Genomic DNA, 21,453 nt, shown 5'->3' with positions numbered 1-21,453 from the left:
TCCATTGTGAAAGAAACACCTTCATCATGGGCAAGAAGTAATTGCTCAAGACCTGTATCGAAATTAAGCTAGCACTGTATCGCTTTGGCTTATCTCACTGAGTGAAGTACGCTGGCTGTCACATCTTCAAGGACAGAGATTTAGCTCAAGTGGGATGACGAAATTTATATTGTGCTGTTTATCTGCACATCAGATGGTATATAAAGTGTTGGGAGGGAGCTGCGGGGAGTCACCGCCGCCGCTACCACAATGCAGCGCCTCGCCCTCTTCTTGGTGTGCCTGCTGGGTTCTGCCCTGGCCCTGCCTTCCCCAGCCTTGCGGGGAACAAGGGCCTCAGGCCGCATCATTGGGGGGACCAACGCCGACATCGCCGACTACCCGTGGCAGGTGTCCTTCCAGAAGTTGGGTTCGCACAACTGCGGAGGATCCATCATCAGCTCCAGCTGGGTGCTGTCGGCGGCCCACTGTGTGGACGGCGTCGCTCTGTCCTGGATGAGTTTCCGGGTCGGCAGCTCGGTCCGCGAGAGCGGAGGATCCGTCCTGCAGGCGTCCTCTGGCTACATGCACGCACAGTACGACAGCGAGACAATAGACTACGACATTTCCGTAATCCAGGTGAGCGGCACTAATTGACACCTCAGAAATAAGTCTGTGATACGTAGGCACCATGCATATCGCCAAAGTATTGATACAGTGAGACACATTTTCCAATCCAGAGAGTAAGCAACACTGAATTCCACATAAAGTAGCGCCCTCAAAAAGTCTCAGCCAAGATTCCCCAGTAGCTACAGTGTATCCCGATTTCTACAAACTGGCGTATGACACTTAGCTAGTGGAATATTCCCGTCAGCAGTTCACAAAGAGGAACAATCAATTCGGTTTCTATATGACATTGTAGCTCCGCCTGCTTCATTCACGACGAATAATGATCACTTTTACATTTAGACAATCGTTGCTATTCCTTTGATTCTTGGTAAATTAACTGTCGGACACCAATGAATGAACGAGGGAAAACAAATTATTTTTACATATTAAGTTTTATTTCCCATTGCTTGCACTTGTGAAATGGCTCTATCATGTCTTGTTCGACTGACTTACCTAAATTGTTGCAAAAGGTGGACAAAAGAAAACGAAAGAGTTGGGAAAAAAGTACGTAAATTGCTTATTGTTTCAAATATAATCGCTGAGAAACATTTATCCTACTGTCGACACGACAACCAATGCGTTAAAGGAAAATGTTCGCGGTTGTCTACGGAAGCATGACTGTGCTAAGTTGAACACCTCTTCGTCCGAAACAAGTCGATGACCACGGATGTCTTTCTTCAGGATTCCAAAAACGTTAAAATCGAGTCGGGAGAGGTTGGACTTTATGGAGGACGTGTAAGGGCTTCCCAGCGAAGCTTCTACAGCGTCCTCCGAATGACCTTTTCAATAAAATACGGATACACATGTTGCCAATATCGCTGGGAAGACTTTACACATCCGTGCCGATCCCTCCCAATGTGATATCTACATTTGCAGAGTTCTGAACAGAGACATCTGTTGATCTCGGTCCGCTTCGGACGAAGAGGTCCACGCCTTGGTACTACCGTGATTCCCTAGCAACCGTAGACATTTCACCATGACCGCAATGACCGTCTTGTCACACAGTAAAGTAAATGTGTTAACAGTTCTGGCAATTACCTTTGAAATAATAAACAGTTTATTTACTTTTTTCCAACAGGCTCGTTTTCGTTAGACTGCCCCTTATAACATTGTAACAATTTGCGTAAGTCAAACCCACACAACAAACAAGAGCAATAATCGAAAACTATTTCAGAACTACAAGTAACAGAAAATGAAACTTAATTCGCGAAAATAGTTTCTGTGAACATACACGTTCAATCGTTGTTCTCTGACAGTCACGATACTGTGTATAAGAGGAAGAGCATCCACGTTGTAAAAGTGATCGTCTTTCGTTGAAAATGACAACAGCGGAAGTGAAATTTCATATGGAAGCCGAACTGCATGCTTGTTTTCTGAAAATTGTTCTGGCGACCTCGTCAAAAGCAGGAATATTTTTCCAGTTTGTTTTCGAGTTGGAAACGACGTCTGCTCACAGTGCACACCTTCTTTAGCAGCTGAGAAAGGTGTGATATTTTAAAAGGTCAGCGGTAATGAACGCTGGGTTGGAGTGCAATGCACAGGCGAAGCTGTCGTTTGTACCGAGGTGATTTATGTCAAAAGGTGTCCGACGTGATTGTGACCACACGACGAGAATTAACAGAATAAGAACGTGGAATGGTAGTTGGAGCAAGTCGCATGGGACACTGTGTTTCGTAAATATTTAGGTAATTCAGTATTCCACAATCCACATTGTCAGTATAATGTCGAAAATATCAAATTTCGGGCATTTCCTGACACCACGGACAACGCAGTGGCCAACGGCCTTCACTTAACGACTGACTCAGAGCAGCGGCGTTTGCGTAGAGTTATCAGGGCTAATGTGCAAGCCATACTGCGTGGTATGACCGCAGAGCTCAAAGTGGGACGTACAACGTATCCATTGGGACAGCGTGACGGAATTTGGCGTTAGTGGGTTAAGGTAACACGACACCGACGAACGTACCTTTGCTAACAGCTCGATATCTCCTTTGCATTGTTAACAAACAAGCGACACTGCCTGAAATATCCGCAGAAATCAATGTCGAACGTACGACGAACGTATCCGTCAGGGCAGTGCTGCAAAATGTCTACGGCGGCAGACGACCGACGGGTATGCCTTTGTTAACTGATCAACATCGCCTTCAGTGCCTCTCCTGGGCTCGTGAAGATGTCGTTTGGACTCTAGACGACTAGAATACCGTGGCCTGCTCAGACGAGTCCCGATTGCAAGTGGTAAGAGCTGATCGTAACGATCGGTTGTGACGCAGACCCCACGAAGCCATGGACCGAGGTTGTCGTCTAGATACTGTGCAAGCTGGTGGTGGGTCCATAATGGTGTGGGCTGTGTTTACGTGGAGTCCTGCCCTACATTTCCGTCTGCATGTCATCATACCTCCCACTATCTATCCAAGCCCTTCTCCCAGTCTGTATTCCCGTCCCTCCCCTCTTACTTTCTCTCGCTGTCCTCCGCCTCACCTGTTCATCTCAAACTTCCGCCAACTTTGATCATGTTCACCAATAATTAGCTTTTATTGGTTTTTTTGCGTCAAGCTTTCTTCACGCGTTCTCCTTCCTTTTGAACCCACCCTTAGTTTTGACGTGCATCTTCTATGAATAAATGATGCGTAACCAATACATCACACTCCACCGTAGTGCTCAACAAGACACCGCCTCTTATCCCCCACTCATACATCGCAGTTCGCAACACTTCTCCCTGCTGAGACCACCCCGTGAGATGACCCAGCAGGCTCGTTTCGTCCGAGAGCAAACTGGCAGCGGCTGTGGGCTGGACCTATGAGCACCACACTCTTGAAGTATGGCTCCCAGTATTATTCTTGTGTGTACTACGCCGTCGAGTTGGTGACGCCTCCGTGTGTTTGACAGGTGTCCGGGTCGCTGCTCGGCAGCAACGCCCAGGTGGTGAGCCTGCCCTCTGACGGCTACGACCCGGCGGCTGGCCTGGAGGTGACGGTGACGGGCTGGGGGAGGACGAGGACCGGCGGGCCTGCAGCCTCCACCCTGCAGAAGGTCGACATCAGCATCTCGGACCGCTCCTACTGCCAGAGCTTTTTCTCTTCCGAGGTGACCGACCGCATGGTGTGCGCTGGTCAGGCCGGCAAGAGCGTCTGCAACGGAGACTCTGGCGGCCCCCTGGTCAGCGGCAACATGCAAGTGGGCATCGTCTCCTGGGGGGCGAAGACCTGTGAGTCTGCGCCGGCCGTGTACGCCAGCGTCGGCAACCTGCGCTCCTGGATCCGCTCTGCAGCCGGTGTGTGACGTCCTCGGGTCCACAACTGATCACGTTTCTTGCTCCATCAGATGTATTTGGTTAATGGATGACTGTCTATCATAAAATAAACACTATGTCTTTAACATTTCTACTCATTCCTTGCCGAAACACAGCGTAACCACTGCCAGCTTGTATGCATTGAAGACAATGTCCATTGACAATTTGAAAGATTCCCAATCCTATTTTTATTATCTGATTGAGTGGATGTAACTTTAATTCTGAACCTTAGCAGCATTGTAATGTGGGATACACTTTTCGCCATATCAAATCGTCTTGGTGGAGCTATTGTGCTTCCTACCAATAACAGACAGCGCCTCTCTATTGATAAATGTCGTCTGCAGTCTGTAAGAGAACATAATGGCATCTCACCCTACGGCTTATACGAAATGACTTGACTACAACGAATCAGGGAATGAATTTGATTGATAATTAAAGGAAAAAAACCTCCCTCTAACAGGGAAAGTTGTTCTCATTAACCACAGGAGGTGGAAAGGTATGGTGGGTCGCATATACTCCATAAAAAGTATATTAATTAATACATTATGTTCCTTTACCCGGATTAGATTCTTATTACACAACAAGGACATTAGTCAGTCGGCAAGGAATCGTGCCATCGCAGAGATAGGACACCGTTGATGTTGTGAGTACATTAAAAAATCCAGCACTCTCTACAGCAGTCATCGTAAAAAGCTAGAAGGTAAGATGAACACTGCTTCCTACGAATTGCGTTCGGTTGTCGTCAAACCTTACTTGTGACCATTCATTCTGCTCAAGGGAATCTGTCGCGTACAATCACGAAACCCTAACGCACGCCGCTAATGGAAAAACCAGGTCGCTGAACAAGAAACTAAGCTGAAAATCGAGAAAAATTTACGCACGCCAAATTAAGCTGCGTAACTTCCTTCATAACTGATTTTAATTACTACACATATCAGCTACATTAGCAAACCTAAACGACGAACCTGGTTCCCAACCAAAATCCTTTGTCCTACGTACACTGGGAGTCAGCACGTATTAGTCATAGCAGCATTAGACCTCGACACACTTTAACCAACCACTTTCTGAAACATCCAAGATGCCGTGTTCTGGTGGAACCTCTCAGAGTACGGGTGGCCACCAACCAATAGTCGCAAGAAATGACCCTGTTGTACCAAACGCTCTCACAATGGGGTCGGAGCTAAAAATTCCAGTGCAGTTATTCAGCCTCCGACTTGTTTATCGCACAAAACTTCGAAAGAGAGGTTGGTAGAAAATTGTACTCTGTGCGCCATCCTGCGTCTGATTAATCAGACGACGTACGATCAAAATGAGCGGGACAAACAGTATGTGGCCTGGCCACACCAGAAGCAAGCACTGAATGCTAAAATTCTGATTCTAAGATCACGCATGCACTCTTAATTAAGCACACCTTCGTACATCACAGTCCTAACAGTGATAAGGTTATTAATATAGAGTAAGGTAGGATGCTGATGCAAGACGAATGTAATCAATAATGTTGGCTCCCCAGACAGTCCTTTCAGGCAAGGTAATAAGACAAATAGGAGAAAAATCTCCTTAACTAAATGAATCCAAACTGAACTTTTCAGTTAGTATTTTCGTGACAGGTGGCTGAGACTGACGTCTTTCTGCCTTTATCGACCAGTTCAACCCAAACCAGAAATGCAACTTACGAATGACTGTCGTGTGCTATACAGGGTGATCAGGAACAGTTTGACAAACTTGTACGGACGTTTCCATGGTAATTTGTGCTGAGAAATTGATACGCCCGCTAAACCCGCTGGGCAGAACAGGTGATTAGTATTGTTGAAAGGGCCAAATAATGTGTCGGTCAGTTTCACTCAAAATTGTAATTTATTGTAATTTAATAACACCTTTAAACCAAAACGGCACATAGCCGAACCTATCCAACTAAGAGTTTCAAAATACAATTCTTTCACGGCTGAAGGCCTCGGAACAAGAAATATTAAAAATCAACAAAATAAAAATTCTTGCAATACAAGCAGCTGAAGGCCACAATTAAATTTCAAAATTTTAAAATATAGTACCGTTATCTTTAAAGGCAGAAGGCCACAACGTTTTCGCTTAAGGGCAAATTTTGAGAGTAAGGCTTTAAGCGGCTGAAGGCTCACAATTGATTTACATAAACTGATTTACGTAAAACACAATAAAAAAAATTCTTTTAAAACATTGTCTATAATAGATTACCAACAGACCATTAAACACCCATGAAAAAGACAGTACAGACAACGACACTCAGACGCCTCCACGGTGGGAGTGGGGAGGGGGGGCTGCCTACGAAACATTAACGTTCACTCAGGTGAGACAGGTAGTGGGCCCAATTACACTTGATCAGTCGGTAACCCAAGAGACAGTCACAGACGGACCGATCAAACGACTTGCTCGCCACTAATCGGCACATAAAAACTCAAAGACTTAATTCTTATGGTCCACAATGAAATGTGTATTATGCTGTCAAAACTACACACCATGCTGGCAGCGACAACGGTTGAGGAAAGGACGCTGCCTGAAATTACGTTAGTGCCCAGGGCAGACAACCGGAACGCTAACGGCTACAAGGCAGAAAATTCCACTGGTGCCCTTGAATTATAGTGAACCAATATAGTTAATTCCACCGCACCTCGATTTCATCACCACAAACACTCGGTATTGTTCACAAGAAAAGCTTCCCAACAGCAAACGAACGACACAACATGAACGGATGTGGCTTGGGTACATGACACACCACTAAACTTTGACGTCCTGGGTCGGTGAGCCATAAGCTCCTAGCTATCGGACAGCTCCACACACGCTCCGACACTGCACAGGGACCGCCAGTGGACCCTGCCGACTGCACCGCGTGGAGATCCTCCCTGGTCCGCACCAACCGTCCGACTCCCGCAGACGCCCTAGCCGGAAACTATATGCACAAGACCAAAGATGGTACACGGTGCAATTATAGATACACATCGGTGCTGCCACACGTAGAAGGAGGAAGAACCATGCCATAGGCACAACAATGGCGGGAAACCAAACACTGATAGACAGCCAAGTTCAAGAAAACGCATAGTTCGGAGTGAGCACGGCTCAGAAATAATTATTAAGAGAAATATTGGATACATTTCGGCGTTTTCTAGTAAATTAGCATTGAAGTTAGCTCAAACTCAAGCGGCCCAGCAGTGACGGTGTCGCCACAGATGTTCTTTATTTAGTTTCCTACAGTTGAACAAGAGTGTGATATAAAAATGGAACGTCGGACGGTAGCAAGGATGAAACCCGCGCCAAAGGCTAAGCTGTCTCGTGAGCTATCATCTACGGTGCGAGAACAGCTGACACATTGTCAGAGACCAGCTGTAGACTGTGGCGCACATTGGAACTTTTGACGCCTGTCGTCTGGGCTCCGAGCTCATACTAGGATCATTCCAACGACTGGCAGAGAATGTAGAGAAGATCAGCCTTCCACTTGGAGTTTCGACGAAGCTCACAATTTGCAGCATTGTCCCCCAGAATTGGTAGTGTCCCTTGGTTATGAGTCAAGTATCCGTGTAAGAACAAAAGAAAGGACTCCCACAATTGAGGGTATTAAAATCCTTATGGTTTACTGCCGAAGCATTCGCAATGAAGTACCAGAGTTCGAACTGCTCCTGAAAAGCAGTGAAGCTCGCATAATATTAAATACAGAAAGATGTTGGGAACCTGATTTTTGTGGAAAGTTTAATTGTATATCGAAAGGATAAGCTAATGACAAATGGAGGAGGTGTAGTTGTCGCAGTAGACAAGAAAGTCAAACCCATTGAGATAGAAAGTGAAGCTGTGTATCAGACTGTTGAGGCAAGATTCATAATCAGGGGCGTACATGAAATAGTAATTGGATCCTTCTGTCGCCCATCGGACTCGTCTCGTGATATAACCGAAAACTTTAGAGAAACCATAATTTCACTTTTATGTAAGTTCCCAAGTCATATTGTAATCATCGATGGAGATTTCAATCATCCAACAATCAGTTCAAAAATGACAGTTTTGTAGTGGTGTGGGTGATAAGACACCCTGTGAAACATTACTGAATACCTTCTCTGAGAACTACCTACGTCAGATGTTAGAAATCCCACGCTTGGTGGAAATATATAGGGTCTAATGAGAAGAAATAGATCTGAGCTCCTCGAGGATGTCATCACCGAAACTGGAATAAGTGACCACGACGCTTTTGTGGCAACAATAATTACCAAATTACAAAGGACAACTAAAACAAGCAGAGAAATTTATATATGTATGTTCAGTAAACTAGATAAAAAATCGGTAGTGTCATATCTCAATAATGAACTCGAAACAAAGGGCAGGAACTTGTAGGGGAACTATGGCTCAAATATAAAGGAATAGCTCACTATGGACTGCATAGATATTTTTCAATTACAACAGTTCATAAATGGAGGGAGACTCTACGATATACAGACACTGTCAAGAAACTTGTAATGAAACAGCGAGTACTGCATTTTAGATGTAAAAGTAAGCGTACGACTGTAGACAGACATATACAGAATGAAACGCGTTTTGTTGTCAAGAGAGCAATGAGTGAAGGCTTCAATGACAACCGTAGCAGAATACTTTCAAACGATTTACCACAACCAATGAAATTATAGTCGTACGTAAAGGCTGTCAGTGGTACCAAAGTTAATGTCCAGTTTCTAGGGAATGAGATACGACCCAATTTAATACACGTACCACTGAAAAGATGAGTAGAATCACTATTAATATCAGTGGTCATGAGAAACAGATCAAATCATTAAAACTGAACGAATCTCCAGGGCCAGATGCATCCCTATCATAATCTATACTGAATTTGCAGCTGACTTGGTCCCTCTTCTAGCTGCAATCTATCGTAGATCCTTCGAACGAAACACCGTGGTCAGTAGATGTAGGAAAGCACAGGTCACACTCGTCAACATAAAGGGAAGTGTGTTGAGACCTTCACTATTCATTTTGTGAATTAACGACCTTGTGGACAATATAATAGTAACTTCAGATTCTCATAGAAAATGCGGTTATCTATAATGAAGTATAGTCTCAAAGGTGATGCATAAATATTCGGTCACATCTTGGAAAGGCTCAGTGTGGTGTAAAGATTTGCAAATTGGTTTAAATGTTCATAAATGTAAAATTGTGCACGTCCCAAAATGGAAAAGGACTTTGTATCCTATGGCTGCATTATTGAATCACGGAATAAATCAGCCAACTCATACAAATACCTGTGTGCAACACTTTGCAAGGATTTGAGATGGAATGATCGCATAGGATAATTTGTGTGTAAAGAAAGTGGTAGACTTCTGTTTATTTTCTTAGAATAGTGGAGAGGAGCAGTCACTCTACAAAGGAGATTGGCTCCAAAACACTTGTGGGATCCATCCTAGAATACTGCTCAAGTGTGTGGGACACTTACCAACTAGGACTAGCAGGGCATATTAAAAGTATACAGAGAAGGGCAGCACGATTTGTCACAGGTTTGTTTCACCCGTGGGAAAGTATTACAGATGATCTGAAGAAGCTGAATTGGCCGACTGTTGAAGACAGACGTAAACTAAGTCTGCTAACAAAGTTTCAAGAACCGGCTGTAAATGATCATTCGAATATAATACAGCCCTGTACGTGTCCTCACAAAGATCTGCTGAGGATAAGATTGGGACAATTACAGCAATCTCTGCCTCGTGATGACTGAGTGTTGTGTGATTTCCTTAGGTTAGTTAGGTTTAAGTAGTTCTAAGTTCTAGGGGCCTGATGACCATAGATGTTAAGTCCCATAGTGCTCAGAGCCATTTGAACCATTTGAATTACAGCAAGCCCAGAGACATTCCAACAATCATTATTGCACCATTCCATACGTGAGTTGAAACGGTAGAAGCCCTAATTGAAGTGGACTGACAAGGCAGCCAGTCCACAGTGACGGGTAGCCGATAGAAAGGCACGCGTACACACTCACGCCGACGGGCGTCAATTCTGGAACAGGATAACTATTGAATGGTAGCAAGAAATGTACGTAGCTGCTTTATACTTAACTTTATTATTTGATGACTACAGCATTCTTCTTGAGACATTTGTACTATAACTCTCAAAGTAGGTAAGGCTAATGGCGCCTTGCTAGGTCGTAGCCATGGACTTAGCAGAAGGCTATTCTAACTGGCTCTCGGCAAATGAGAGGAAGGCTTCGTCCGTATGGTCGCTAGCAATCTCCTCGTACAACTGGGACGAGTGCTATATCGTCTCTCGTGACCTGCCTTGTGGTGGCGCTAGGTCTGCGATCACACAGTGGCGACACGCGGGTCCGACATGTACTAAATGGACCGCGGCCGATTTAAGCTACCACCTAGCAAGTGTGGTGTCTGGCGGTGACACCACATTCCTCCCCCGCAAATCGGCGAACGGTCGTGAGATAAGGCTTCCGCCCGCCGTGGGGAGGACCCCATGTTGACGTATGCGACGAGGTGGGGAGCCTAACAACAGGCGAGGCTGTGCCACCCGCACCCGGCCATTCGGTCCGAGGGGAGCTAGGAAACGCCTGAAAAGCTAGTCCAGGTTGCACGTCAACATGCGGTGTATGCGCCCGTGAAGAAACATGAGGGGCCGAAGTGTCGAACTCCATTGCGTCGGGGTAGCCGACGCGCAATGACGGCATGTGGTCCGGAGCGGTCGGGAGTTCCATGGCGGAGGACAGCTGGTCACGGGAAGCGATCGGCGGCGCGTGACCCTGGGAGGCGCGTGGCGGCTGCAGCGAAGCGTCTAATGCGGGCGGCGCCGGCGGGAAAACAGGCGGCGGCGGCGGCGGCGGCGGCGGCTGCGGCTGCGGCGGCGCGTCGCCATGGGGCAAATGGGAAGGCATCGTCGGTAACACCTGGGGATGAGGCGAGCCAGTAGATGGGTCCCCAGGGCGCTGACCGGACGGCACCGTCGCTGAAAGCAGACGGGGAGCGGCAGAACCCGTGCGACGACAGAGGCGCAGCTGATTGAGATGCCGACGCACCTCACCAGAGGCCCCCAAAACCAAATACATCGCGCGGCCGAGGCAGCGAAGAATGCGCCCTGCGAGCCAACGCCGTGAACTGCGATAGTTGCGATAAAATACAACGTCGCCTGGAGCAAAAGCAGGAGTCTGCCGCTGCACAGGAACCTGATGCGGCGGATGCAGCAAAGACATCAAGGTGCGATGAGGACGACCGTGGAGCAACTCAGCCGGCGAGCGACCATCTCGGGGCTGAGAGCGATACGAAGACAAAAAGAGCAACAATGCGTCCTCCCGAGAATGCGACTCTTTCAATTTCAACATCTGTGACTTGAAAGTCCGGACCAATCGTTTAGCGGCACCGTTTGACTGAGGCGAAAACGGCGCGGATGTCAGATGTTGAATACCATTGGCATGGCAGAATGACTGAAATTCTGCGGACATGAATTGTGGGCCATTGTCGGAAACAATAGTCTGCGGAAGACCTTCAATGCAAAAGATAGCAGACAACGCTTGGATGGTGGCGGAGGACGTCGTGGAAGACATCCGGACAACAAAAGGAAAATTACTGAAGGCATCGACCAGAACCAACCATCGAGCATTCCAGAATGGACCAGCAAAATCAATGTGCAAGCGTTGCCAAGGGTAAGTGGCTTTTGGCCATGCAAAGACTTTCCGCGGCGGTGCGGATTGTTGTTCGGAACACGCCATGCAAGAAGAACACATATTCGTAATCGCAGCATCGATTCCGAACCAAGTACAGTGCTGACGAGCAAGTTGTTTCGTTCGCACTATACCCCAATGTCCTTGGTGAAGAAGCCGTAAAACAGAGGACTGTAACGAACGTGGGACCACTACTCTGGACTGATCATTATCAGAACGCAACAACAAAACACCACGTCGAACAAAAAGTCTCTCCCTGTGAGCAAAAAATCGGCGAACCAACGGATCCTCGATCCGAGACTTTGACAAAGGCCATTGCGTAGCAACAAAACGCAAAACAGTAGCAAGGACAGGGTCAGCAGCTGTGGCTGTAGCTACACGACGAAAATCAATTGGAAACGATTCGACCACTTCATCGGTTTCCGAATCAATGAACATGCAAGCAAGTTCGGAAGAATCGAATGCTTTATCCTCAGCAACAGGCAAACGGGACAACGCATCGGCGTTTCCGTGCTTAGCAGTGGACCGATACAAGATATCGTAGCGGTACTGCGAGAGGAAAATAGACCAGCGAATGAATTTCTGCGCTGTACGTGGAGGTACAGGCTTGGTCGGATGAAAAAGCGATGTCAAAGGTTTGTGGTCTGTGATGATGGTGAAGTGACGACCATACAAGAAATCATGGAACTTAGTAACACTTAGTAACACCAAACACGAGAGCCAAAGCTTCTTTCTCTATCTGTGAATAATTTCTTTGCGCAGACGAGAGCAATTTGGACGCAAAGGCAATAGGGCGATCATGGGAGCCAACTTTGTGCGCAAGCACAGCACCGATCCCGAAATCCGATGCATCTACCATCAACAAAAGGGGTTTCTGGGGATCGAATGGCGTAAGGCAAGTGTTAGAAAGCAACGCCGATTTCAACTGGCGAAAGGCGCGTTCGCATTCCGTCGTCCAGACGAACGGAACACCTTTACGGCGTAAGCGATGAAGCGGAGCGGAAATGGAAGAGGCATTGCGCACATATTTATCGTAATAGTTAATTTTACCCAACACACTCTGTAGCTGTTTCACATTGCGAGGGGAAGGTAAATCTTGTATGGCACGGAGGTGCTCTGGACTCGGATGTATGCCTTGGGCATTGATGACATGGCCCAGGTATGGTAAGTCACGAGCAAAAAACACACATTTGTCCTTCCTCAAGCGAAGACCATTTTGTCGCAAGACCTGAAATAACGTTCGGAGGTTCGCAAGATGATCTTCTTCTGTCTGTCCAGAGATCACTATATCGTCCAGATAGTTTGCGGCAGTAGGGACCGACGCACAAATAGTTTGTAAATATTGCTGAAACAAGGCAGGGGCTGATGCACACCCGAACGGCAGTCTTTTGAACCTGTACAATCCAAGATGCGTGTTAACCACCAATACGCGCTGGGATTCGTCGTCCACCGGTATTTGCAAGTACGCATCGGCTAGGTCCAACTTTGAAAAATATTTTCCCGGGCACAGTTTAGCAAAAAGATCTTCCGGGCGGGGCAAAGGAAAAGTAGCAGTCACTAGTTGTGGATTGACTGTGGCCTTGAAGTCCACGCAAAGTCTCAATGTACCGGAAGGTTTTGGCAAAATTACTAAGGGTGAGGCCCAGAGAGAAGCTTGCACACGTTCAATTACACCCTGTGATTCTAGATCGTTTAATGTTCTTGCGACCTCATCACGCAAGGCGTGGGGAACATTGCGCGCTCTGAAAAATTTCGGTTGCGCGTTTACTTTCGGTTCCAAATGTGCTTCATAGTTTTTAGCGCAACCTAAGCCTGGTGCAAAAATGTCTGCAAATTCGTCACATAAGCGAGAAACACTGTCTGAAGGCACAGTCTGATTCACTGAGAGGACCTGATTTACAATAGACATGTTAAACAACTGAAATAAATCCAAGCCAAACAAGTTCACTGCAGAAGAAGAACAAAGAACATAAAATGACACAAGTTTTGTTTGTCCTTTATATGTTGCAAAAAGAGTGCACTGTCCTAACACAGGAAGTGTCTGTCCGGAATAACTTTTTAACTGAACATTTGCGGCACGCAACGGAGGTGCGCCCAGTTGTTTGTACGTGTCGTGATTGAGCAATGAAACTGCAGCTCCGGTATCGAGCTGGAATGGTATCACTTTGCCTTCAAAGTCTAAGTTCACAAAAAGTTTATTGTCCTGCTGACGACAAGAGCTACTGTTTTGTGCAATTGGAACAGACACATGTACAGAATCACTTGCTAATTGACGTGATTTCCGGCGACGTCGACGCACAGTTTTTGTGGGACGAACACAGTCACTGTCAGAGAAAGTGTCACTGGACGAAGTGGAATTAACGACATGAATGTCCATGGGCGAAGGTCCACGAGCCTGAGTGTCCTTGGTTCGATTCCGGCGCGAAGCAAAGGGCCTGGAATGGTTGTGATTGTCTGAACGGAGCTTTTTCTGGCAAACACTTTGAACATGTCCTTTCTTATTGCAGAAAAAGCAAATAGCTTGGCGTGACGGGCAATGTTCACGCGAATGTCTAGTAGCACACCGCGGGCATGATTTCACTGCATTTGTGTGCTGGCGCGGCACACCTGGCTTAGCGCGCGGCGGCAGCTGTGCGGATGTATGCGAGGGCAGTTGACCGGGCCGCGCAGCTCGAGAGCGCCCGGCGGGCCGGTTAATGTTACACACAGCTGGCGAAGTTTCAAAAGATTCCTGAGCACAGTCAAGTGTGTCCTGTCTATCCAATATGTCTATCACTTGTTGAAGGGAGGGATTAACTAGTTTCAAAATTTGCTCCCATATGCGAACATCAGAAACGTTCTGTGCAATTGCATCACGCACCATTGTATCTGAATAAGAAAGACCACAGTCACATTCAAAGGCACAGTCCCTAGTAAGTCCTTGCAATGTTGCTACCCACTCCCTATTAGTTTGACCGGCCGTACATTTTGTACGAAAAAACGTATACCGTTTTGCAACCACATTAACTGTTTCTTTGAAATAGGCATCTAATGCAGACAAAATTTCCTCGTAGGACAGAGTTGCTACGTCTCGTCGGGGAAACAATTTCACTATCACACGGTAGGTGGACACACCGACACAAGAAAGCAAAAACGGCTGCCGCTCATTACCTTGAATTCTGTAGGCAGCGAGGTGGAAGGCAAACTGGCGGGACCACTCTTGCCAGGTCTCGTGGTTCGGGTCGTAGTGCCTAAAAGGCGGTGCAACGGCAGGTTGTGGCTGCGGTAGCGGTGAAGCGGCGGCGGCCGCATCGGTGTGCAGCGCACGTTGACCCTGGACGAGCTGTCCAAGGGCATCCAATAACGCCTGCGTCTGCTGATTCTGCAAGCGATAAAATTCGGACAGTACATCTGGCGAAGCCATGACACAAATAATTTAGGGCAAAGCAAAACACAAGATCCTTTGTAGACTCGTCGCCAATGAAGTGGACTGACAAGGCAGCCAGTCCACAGTGACGGGTAGCCGATAGAAAGGCACGCGTACACACTCACGCCGACGGGCGTCAATTCTGGAACAGGATAACTATTGAATGGTAGCAAGAAAAGTACGTAGCTGCTTTATACTTAACTTTATTATTTGATGACTACAGCATTCTTCTTGAGACATTTGTACTATAACTCTCAAAGTAGGTAAGGCTAATGGCGCCTTGCTAAGTCGTAGCCATGGACTTAGCAGAAGGCTATTCTAACTGGCTCTCGGCAAATGAGAGGAAGGCTTCGTCCGTATGGTCGCTAGCAATCTCCTCGTACAACTGGGACGAGTGCTATATCGTCTCTCATGACCTGCCTTGTGGTGGCGCTAGGTCTGCGATCACACAGTGGCGACACGCGGGTTCGACATGTACTAAATGGACCGCGGCCGATTTAAGCTACCACCTAGCAAGTGTGGTGTCTGGCGGTGACACCACACTAATAACTATTACAATGCGACGTACCCTCTCCCATGCAATTCGCCATGGTTTGCAGAGTACAGGTGTAGATTTAGCTGTAGAAATCGGAACTTTTTCACATTTCTCTTCACTGTGGCTACGTTATTCATCAACATGTCACGTTTGAATCGAGCTACTGCCCATACATATGACAGCTTATGTAAAAACCACCAGCTGTTACAACAGCTGCCAAGCCAAATAAGGCACAACACACTACCGTGCATTGAAAGGGATTTGGATCCTCTCTTGGTTAACAACTTATTTCAACATTGCCGCTGACCGATATATCTGAGTCTTTAGGCAGCTCCACAACATAGAATTTGCAACAACTCGGACGACATGACATGGTTTTCTCCAGCACCCTTCTTGTTCAAAGAGTTTAATGCTGTTCTTTACACTGAAAAATTTTCTATCGTCGCATGCAGTTTGAAACGAATAATATAAAAGGGGGGAAACAATGCAAGTTACTCTGAAGCGGTTACATGTAATGACGTGTTTTAGATCATGACCATGTAATTCTTAATCAATCTTAATCAATCGGGTCCCTACATTTTGCCTGACATGATACCGTAAGAGCATGTGGACGCATGTCTAGAGCTGTCAAACGTGTGGCCTCAACAACTGATAATTTTTTATGGAGCACAATTAATTAACCAACAGCTTATCAGTATCTGTACAGAATAATATTTTATCCAGGAAATGACAGATTCAGAAATCAAAATGAAACAAGTAGAAGTGTAATTTGTGTGTAGTCCGCACATACCAAACTAAAAAAACTTTTTACACAGAAGTCGAGCCTTCAGTACATAAAACAGTAGCCCTTTAATATTTCCATCAGTACATAAAATAGTATACTTTTGAAATTTCAGATGAGTTTTCATTGCTCTATAATGCTGCAACAGTTGACAGACGTAACTTTATTTATCTGCAGATACCTTTTTGTCTACATTAATTGTGTAATTCATTACCTGCGAACCGTTTTTCCTAAAAGTTGCGCTGGGCGCTATTTTATAGGGAAAATTAACCCATGATGTGTTCTACTTAATTATATCCTAAATTGAGATGCTATTATAGATTCATCGAATGAACACTCCGTATCTTCAGGAAACAGTGCAGTTAATTCAGAGTGCAGCTGTTTCAGTGATGTATATCTCGGGAGAAGGGGCCAAACATCTGTCTTCGCCCAGCAATGTGCAAGGATACGGCAATACACATCCAACTTCCGCATTACATTTATCGCTAGAGAAAACTGTATTGTCGATTTCATCATGGTTGAGTCACTAGAGGCTTCCACTGTGTAAACACAGTCACTTGTTAAACTCATGCCTGCCGATAATGACAGGTGCATTATACAGGGTACAGTCACATTAATGATACCACCTGCCATAAGCCCGAATAACCACTTTTTCAGCATGGACAATGCGGGACGAACAGGAAGGAAGCGAATGCGGTTCTGGAAGGTAGTGACAAGGATGTGGAGCAATGCCGTGACCAGCTGCATTAGGTTACTCACGTTGCACTGTCCTGCTGGAAGATGCTGTCGTGCTGAGGAAAAACAAACTCCTTGTAGGAGTGGATATGGTCTCCAAAGATAGATGTATACTTGTGTTGATCCACCGTGCCTTCCAGACTGACGAGATGCATGAGTTCATTCCCCGAACCATAACGCTCCCTCCTCCGGAATACACCGTTTAGTGTCAGGCATTTCACGTGCCACATGATAACGGCTATCTGTCCGATGGAGCGAAAAAAGTGACTCATCTGATATGGACACCTGTCGCCACTCACTGAACGTCCACTTGCGGCATTGGATGGCTCAAATGGCTCTGAGCACTATGCGACTTAACTTCTGAGGTCATCAGTCGCCTAGAACTTAGAACTAATTAAACCTAACTAACCTAAGGACATCACACACATCCATTCCCGAGGCAGGATTCGAATCTGCGGCATTGGCGTGCAAAATTTCAGCCTCCGTCACCTATGGACAGCAGCCAACATGGATGCATGAACCAGGACTCCGCTGCGGAGTTCTATAAGCACCAACGTTCGCTAATTGCTCGTTGAGAAGATACGTGTATTCGCTCGTACACATATCCGCAGCTGTCGTTCACCCCTGACATCTACGGTTCAAATGGTTCAAATGGCTCTGAGCACTATGGGATTCAACTGCTGAGGTCATTAGTCCCCTAGAACTTAGAGCTAATTAAACCTAACTAACCTAAGGACATCACACACATCCATTCCCGAGGCAGGATTCGAACCTGCGACCGTAGCGGTCACGCGGTTCCAGACTGAAGGGCCTAGAGCCGCACGGCCACACCGGCCAGCGACATCTACGGCCTGTAGTGCGTTGCCACGACATAGGTTTTGGATAGCCCAATTTTCCATGGACACTTTAACCACGATAGCATGCGAACTATTTACAAACTTATCTGTTTCGGAAATACAGTACGTCCACACTTAGCCAGAACGCCAATGGTCATAATATTTTGGACGTCAGACAAATCGCTCGGGCCGACCATTGTGGCTGAGCTGTTGTAAGCGCTTCAGTCTGGAGTCGCGCGACCGCTACGGTCGCAGGTTCAAATCCTGCCTCTGGCATGAATGTGTGTGATGTCCCTAGGTTCGTCAGGTTTAATTAGGCTCTCGCTCGACTTTTGATTCCAGCTGCAGAACCTAAACAAATTGTCGTTCCCGAATTTTCTGTTTCATGGATAGTTTTAAGCAACTGCACTTTAGATCTTGCACTGTTTTGTGATCTGACGTAACAAAGATAAGAATATATTTTCTACTCTTGGTACGATAATTTCTATACGTAAGGTTTTGAACATTTATGTTCCACCTGTAATACACTTCTCTTGATAGCTTCTCCCAACTTAGTTGCACATATCTTGTAACTCATTGCAAGGTTACCAGACTTGCCCTCCTGCTCAGAGGAGTGATTCTTGTCCTTGGTTGATGTTTAATGTAATTTGCGAACCTACACTTAATTCGATTGTTATACTTGTGTGGGTTTTATTTAATTACCTTACGGCCGTTTAAAACTTTGGAGGGCTATAATTTGTTCACTCCTGAGTTCTAAGAGCTTTCTTACCTCCCTAGGCGTCCATTGATCGCTAGTAATTCGACAATACGCTAAAGCCAAGCGAAGTCGCATTACTCGTGAACAGAGACAGATATCGGTGTTCCTAGCGTTTCAAAAACTTTTCTGCACACTCAACTATATTTCACTCGCAATAATGTACGGTATATATCGTCTCAGACAGTAAGCTATCTGACCGAGCGAGGTGGCGCAGTGGTTAGCACACTGGACTCGCATTCGGGAGGACGACTGTTCAATCCCGCGTCCGGCTTTCCTGATACAGGTTTTCCGTGATTTCCCTAAATCACTCCAGTCAAGTGCCTGGTTGGTTCCTTTGAAAGGGCATGGCCGACTACCTTCCCCATCCTTCCCTGATCCGAAGAGACCGATTACCTTGTAATTTGATCTCTTACCACATCAAAAAATCTAAGCTACCGGTGGCCAAAGTTTTCCAAAGAAAGATTTGTAAATCAAGCGCGCGAGTGTAGCAGATAGCGTCATTTCACAATGACTGTTATGAATTTGTAAGTAGGCTGTTTAGGTTTTTTTATTGGTAACGCCACCTCTGTATGAAAATCACTGGCTGTGCTGTGTGCATTCTGTGGCTGCTTTGCATTGTTGTAATACTCGCCATTGTAGTGTTAGGCAGCTGGCTGTGAACAGCACGTAGCGTTGTGCAGTTGGAGGGGAGCCGCCAGCAGTGGTGGATGTGGGGAGAGAGATGGCGGAGTTTTGAAATTTGTCATGAACTGCTATATTTATATATGATGATATCAAGATAAATACATTGTTTGTTCTCTATTAATATCTTTCTTTTGCTAACTATCCCTATCAGTAGTTAGTGCCTTCCATAGTTTGAATCTTTTATTTAGCTGGCAGTAGCGGCGCTCGCTGTATTGCAGTAGCTTGAGCAACGAAGATTTTTGTGAGGTAAGTGATTTGTGAAAGGTATAGTTTAATGTTAGTCAGGGCCATTCTTTTTTAGGGAATTTTGAAAGTCAGATTGCGTTGCGCTAACAAAATATTGTGTGTCAGTTTAAGCACAGTCATGTATAATTGTTCAAAGGGGACGTTTCATATGGCGACCCTGCCAGGATACCTCACTGGAATCTTCTGATTTTTTCTTGTAGTTTGTGTAATTAGTGTAGCTATTGTTTATTGCTAGCGCATAATTGTAGAGAAAATCTCCTTTGTAGTTGCAGTCTTTCATTGTTGTACAGTAAAACAGTTGTGGAATGCATGTAGATTTGCATCAAGTATTTCGCAGCTGCAATTAACTAGATATTATTTTCAGTGCTATGTTAATGTGTTCTCTTATTTTTGATCTTCAAATTGTGTTTTTCTGTGTTGTCGTGTGAAATACTGTGACAATAATGGCGTGTGAAAAACGTAATACTAGGCTCCAAAGTAAACTGAGAAATGACAGTGAAAATGAAAGCAGTGTGTTAGCGCCACCGAGTAATGAATTAACTGATGTTCAAAGTAGTAATTTGGTAATTGTGCATAGGGAAATGGAACGGGCTGCAAACAATGGTGTACACAGTGAAACAGGTAGTGAACAGGGAAGCATTATCGATCGATCGGTCGGCAACAGCTCGCCTCAGGAATCCGAAATGACAGGACACAGTTTCGCAAATACTGTAGATTTAGGTTTTGGGTCCTCACCGTTTTCTCAAATGAGTCAAGACACATTTTCTGCTTGTCAAAATGTGAATGTTGCCGGTGAAAATGCCCTGCCAAAAAGCATAGAGAAACAGATTCCAGACACTAATACATAATTATTGCAATTAATGCAACAAATGGAACAAAATCAGAGACAAATGGGACAAAAGCTTCAAAAGTTAGACACAATGGAACAAAATCTTCAAAAGTTAGACATCACCCTTAAACAAACACGTGAAGATCTAACTACTGAGTTACATCACATTGAATCGAAATGTCAAAAAGTCTGTAATGAAGTAAAAACACAAATTTGTGAGCATTTTCAACCTATTTTTTCGCAGCATGAAAATGCATTACAGAATCACGAAGCAGCCATAAAAGAACTGCAAACCATTGTTCATGAAAATCATGAGACCTTGTGGGCTAAAATTGACTCAGTTGCATCTACCGATTCGGTTACGCAACTTGCAAAAACTCAGGAAAACTTAAAGGACACAGTAGATTCGATTTCAACACAAATGGACACTCTGAAACTTGGTTCAGAAAAACACACTGAGGAAATGTGTTCACTATCGGAGAAAGTAGCCGAACTTTCGGATCAGGTCACTAACTTATCTACAAAGGTAGATGATGATCTGAATGACACAAGACCTGTAGCCTTCACTGACACAGAAGAGTATGAACAAATTAGAAAATTCAAACAGAATCAAAATCAAATCAATACACAGTACAAAAGAGAAATCCGGGAAGTACAAGATCAGCTGACACAGGTAATACAAGAATTACGTATTTCAGAGGATACTCGCGCCCCAATACGGGAAGAGAGACGCAGAAATACGGAACAGCCACAAAATAATAACACAGGGCATTTTGGAAGTTATGAAAGAAATTGGCAATGTGCACCGAATTTTGAGATGGAACGGCCGACACGACCTAACAATGACCGATATGCGACTCGCCGACATGATGATTTTGACTATAAGCTGTTCATTACTACACGTAAATTCAAAACATTTAAGAATTCTGGCAACGACATTCATCCACAAGCATGGCTCCATCAATTCTCGCATTGTTTTCCTCCCAACTGGTCGTTAGAACACAGATTAGAATTTATGTGTGGCTACTTGGAGAATGAACCAGCTGTAAGAATGCGATCGGT

At 45.5% G+C, this 21,453-nt stretch overlaps 1 protein-coding gene across 1 annotated transcript in view; it reads left to right on the top strand.

Moving 5' to 3' along the window:
* Positions 1 to 249: 249 nt before the first annotated feature.
* LOC126419582 (transmembrane protease serine 9-like) overlaps positions 250 to 21,453 on the top strand; it is a 112,780-nt gene continuing 91,576 nt past the window's right edge. Inside the window, exons 1-2 of the mRNA XM_050086769.1 lie at positions 250 to 615; positions 3,529 to 3,913. Coding sequence (XP_049942726.1) covers positions 250 to 615; positions 3,529 to 3,913 — 751 coding nt within the window. The remainder of the gene's footprint in view (positions 616 to 3,528; positions 3,914 to 21,453) is intronic.

This window comes from Schistocerca serialis, chromosome 9 (assembly GCF_023864345.2).
Source record: "Schistocerca serialis cubense isolate TAMUIC-IGC-003099 chromosome 9, iqSchSeri2.2, whole genome shotgun sequence".
NCBI classification, from domain to species: domain Eukaryota; kingdom Metazoa; phylum Arthropoda; class Insecta; order Orthoptera; family Acrididae; genus Schistocerca; species Schistocerca serialis.
This window is presented reverse-complemented; position numbering and strand designations above follow the sequence as displayed.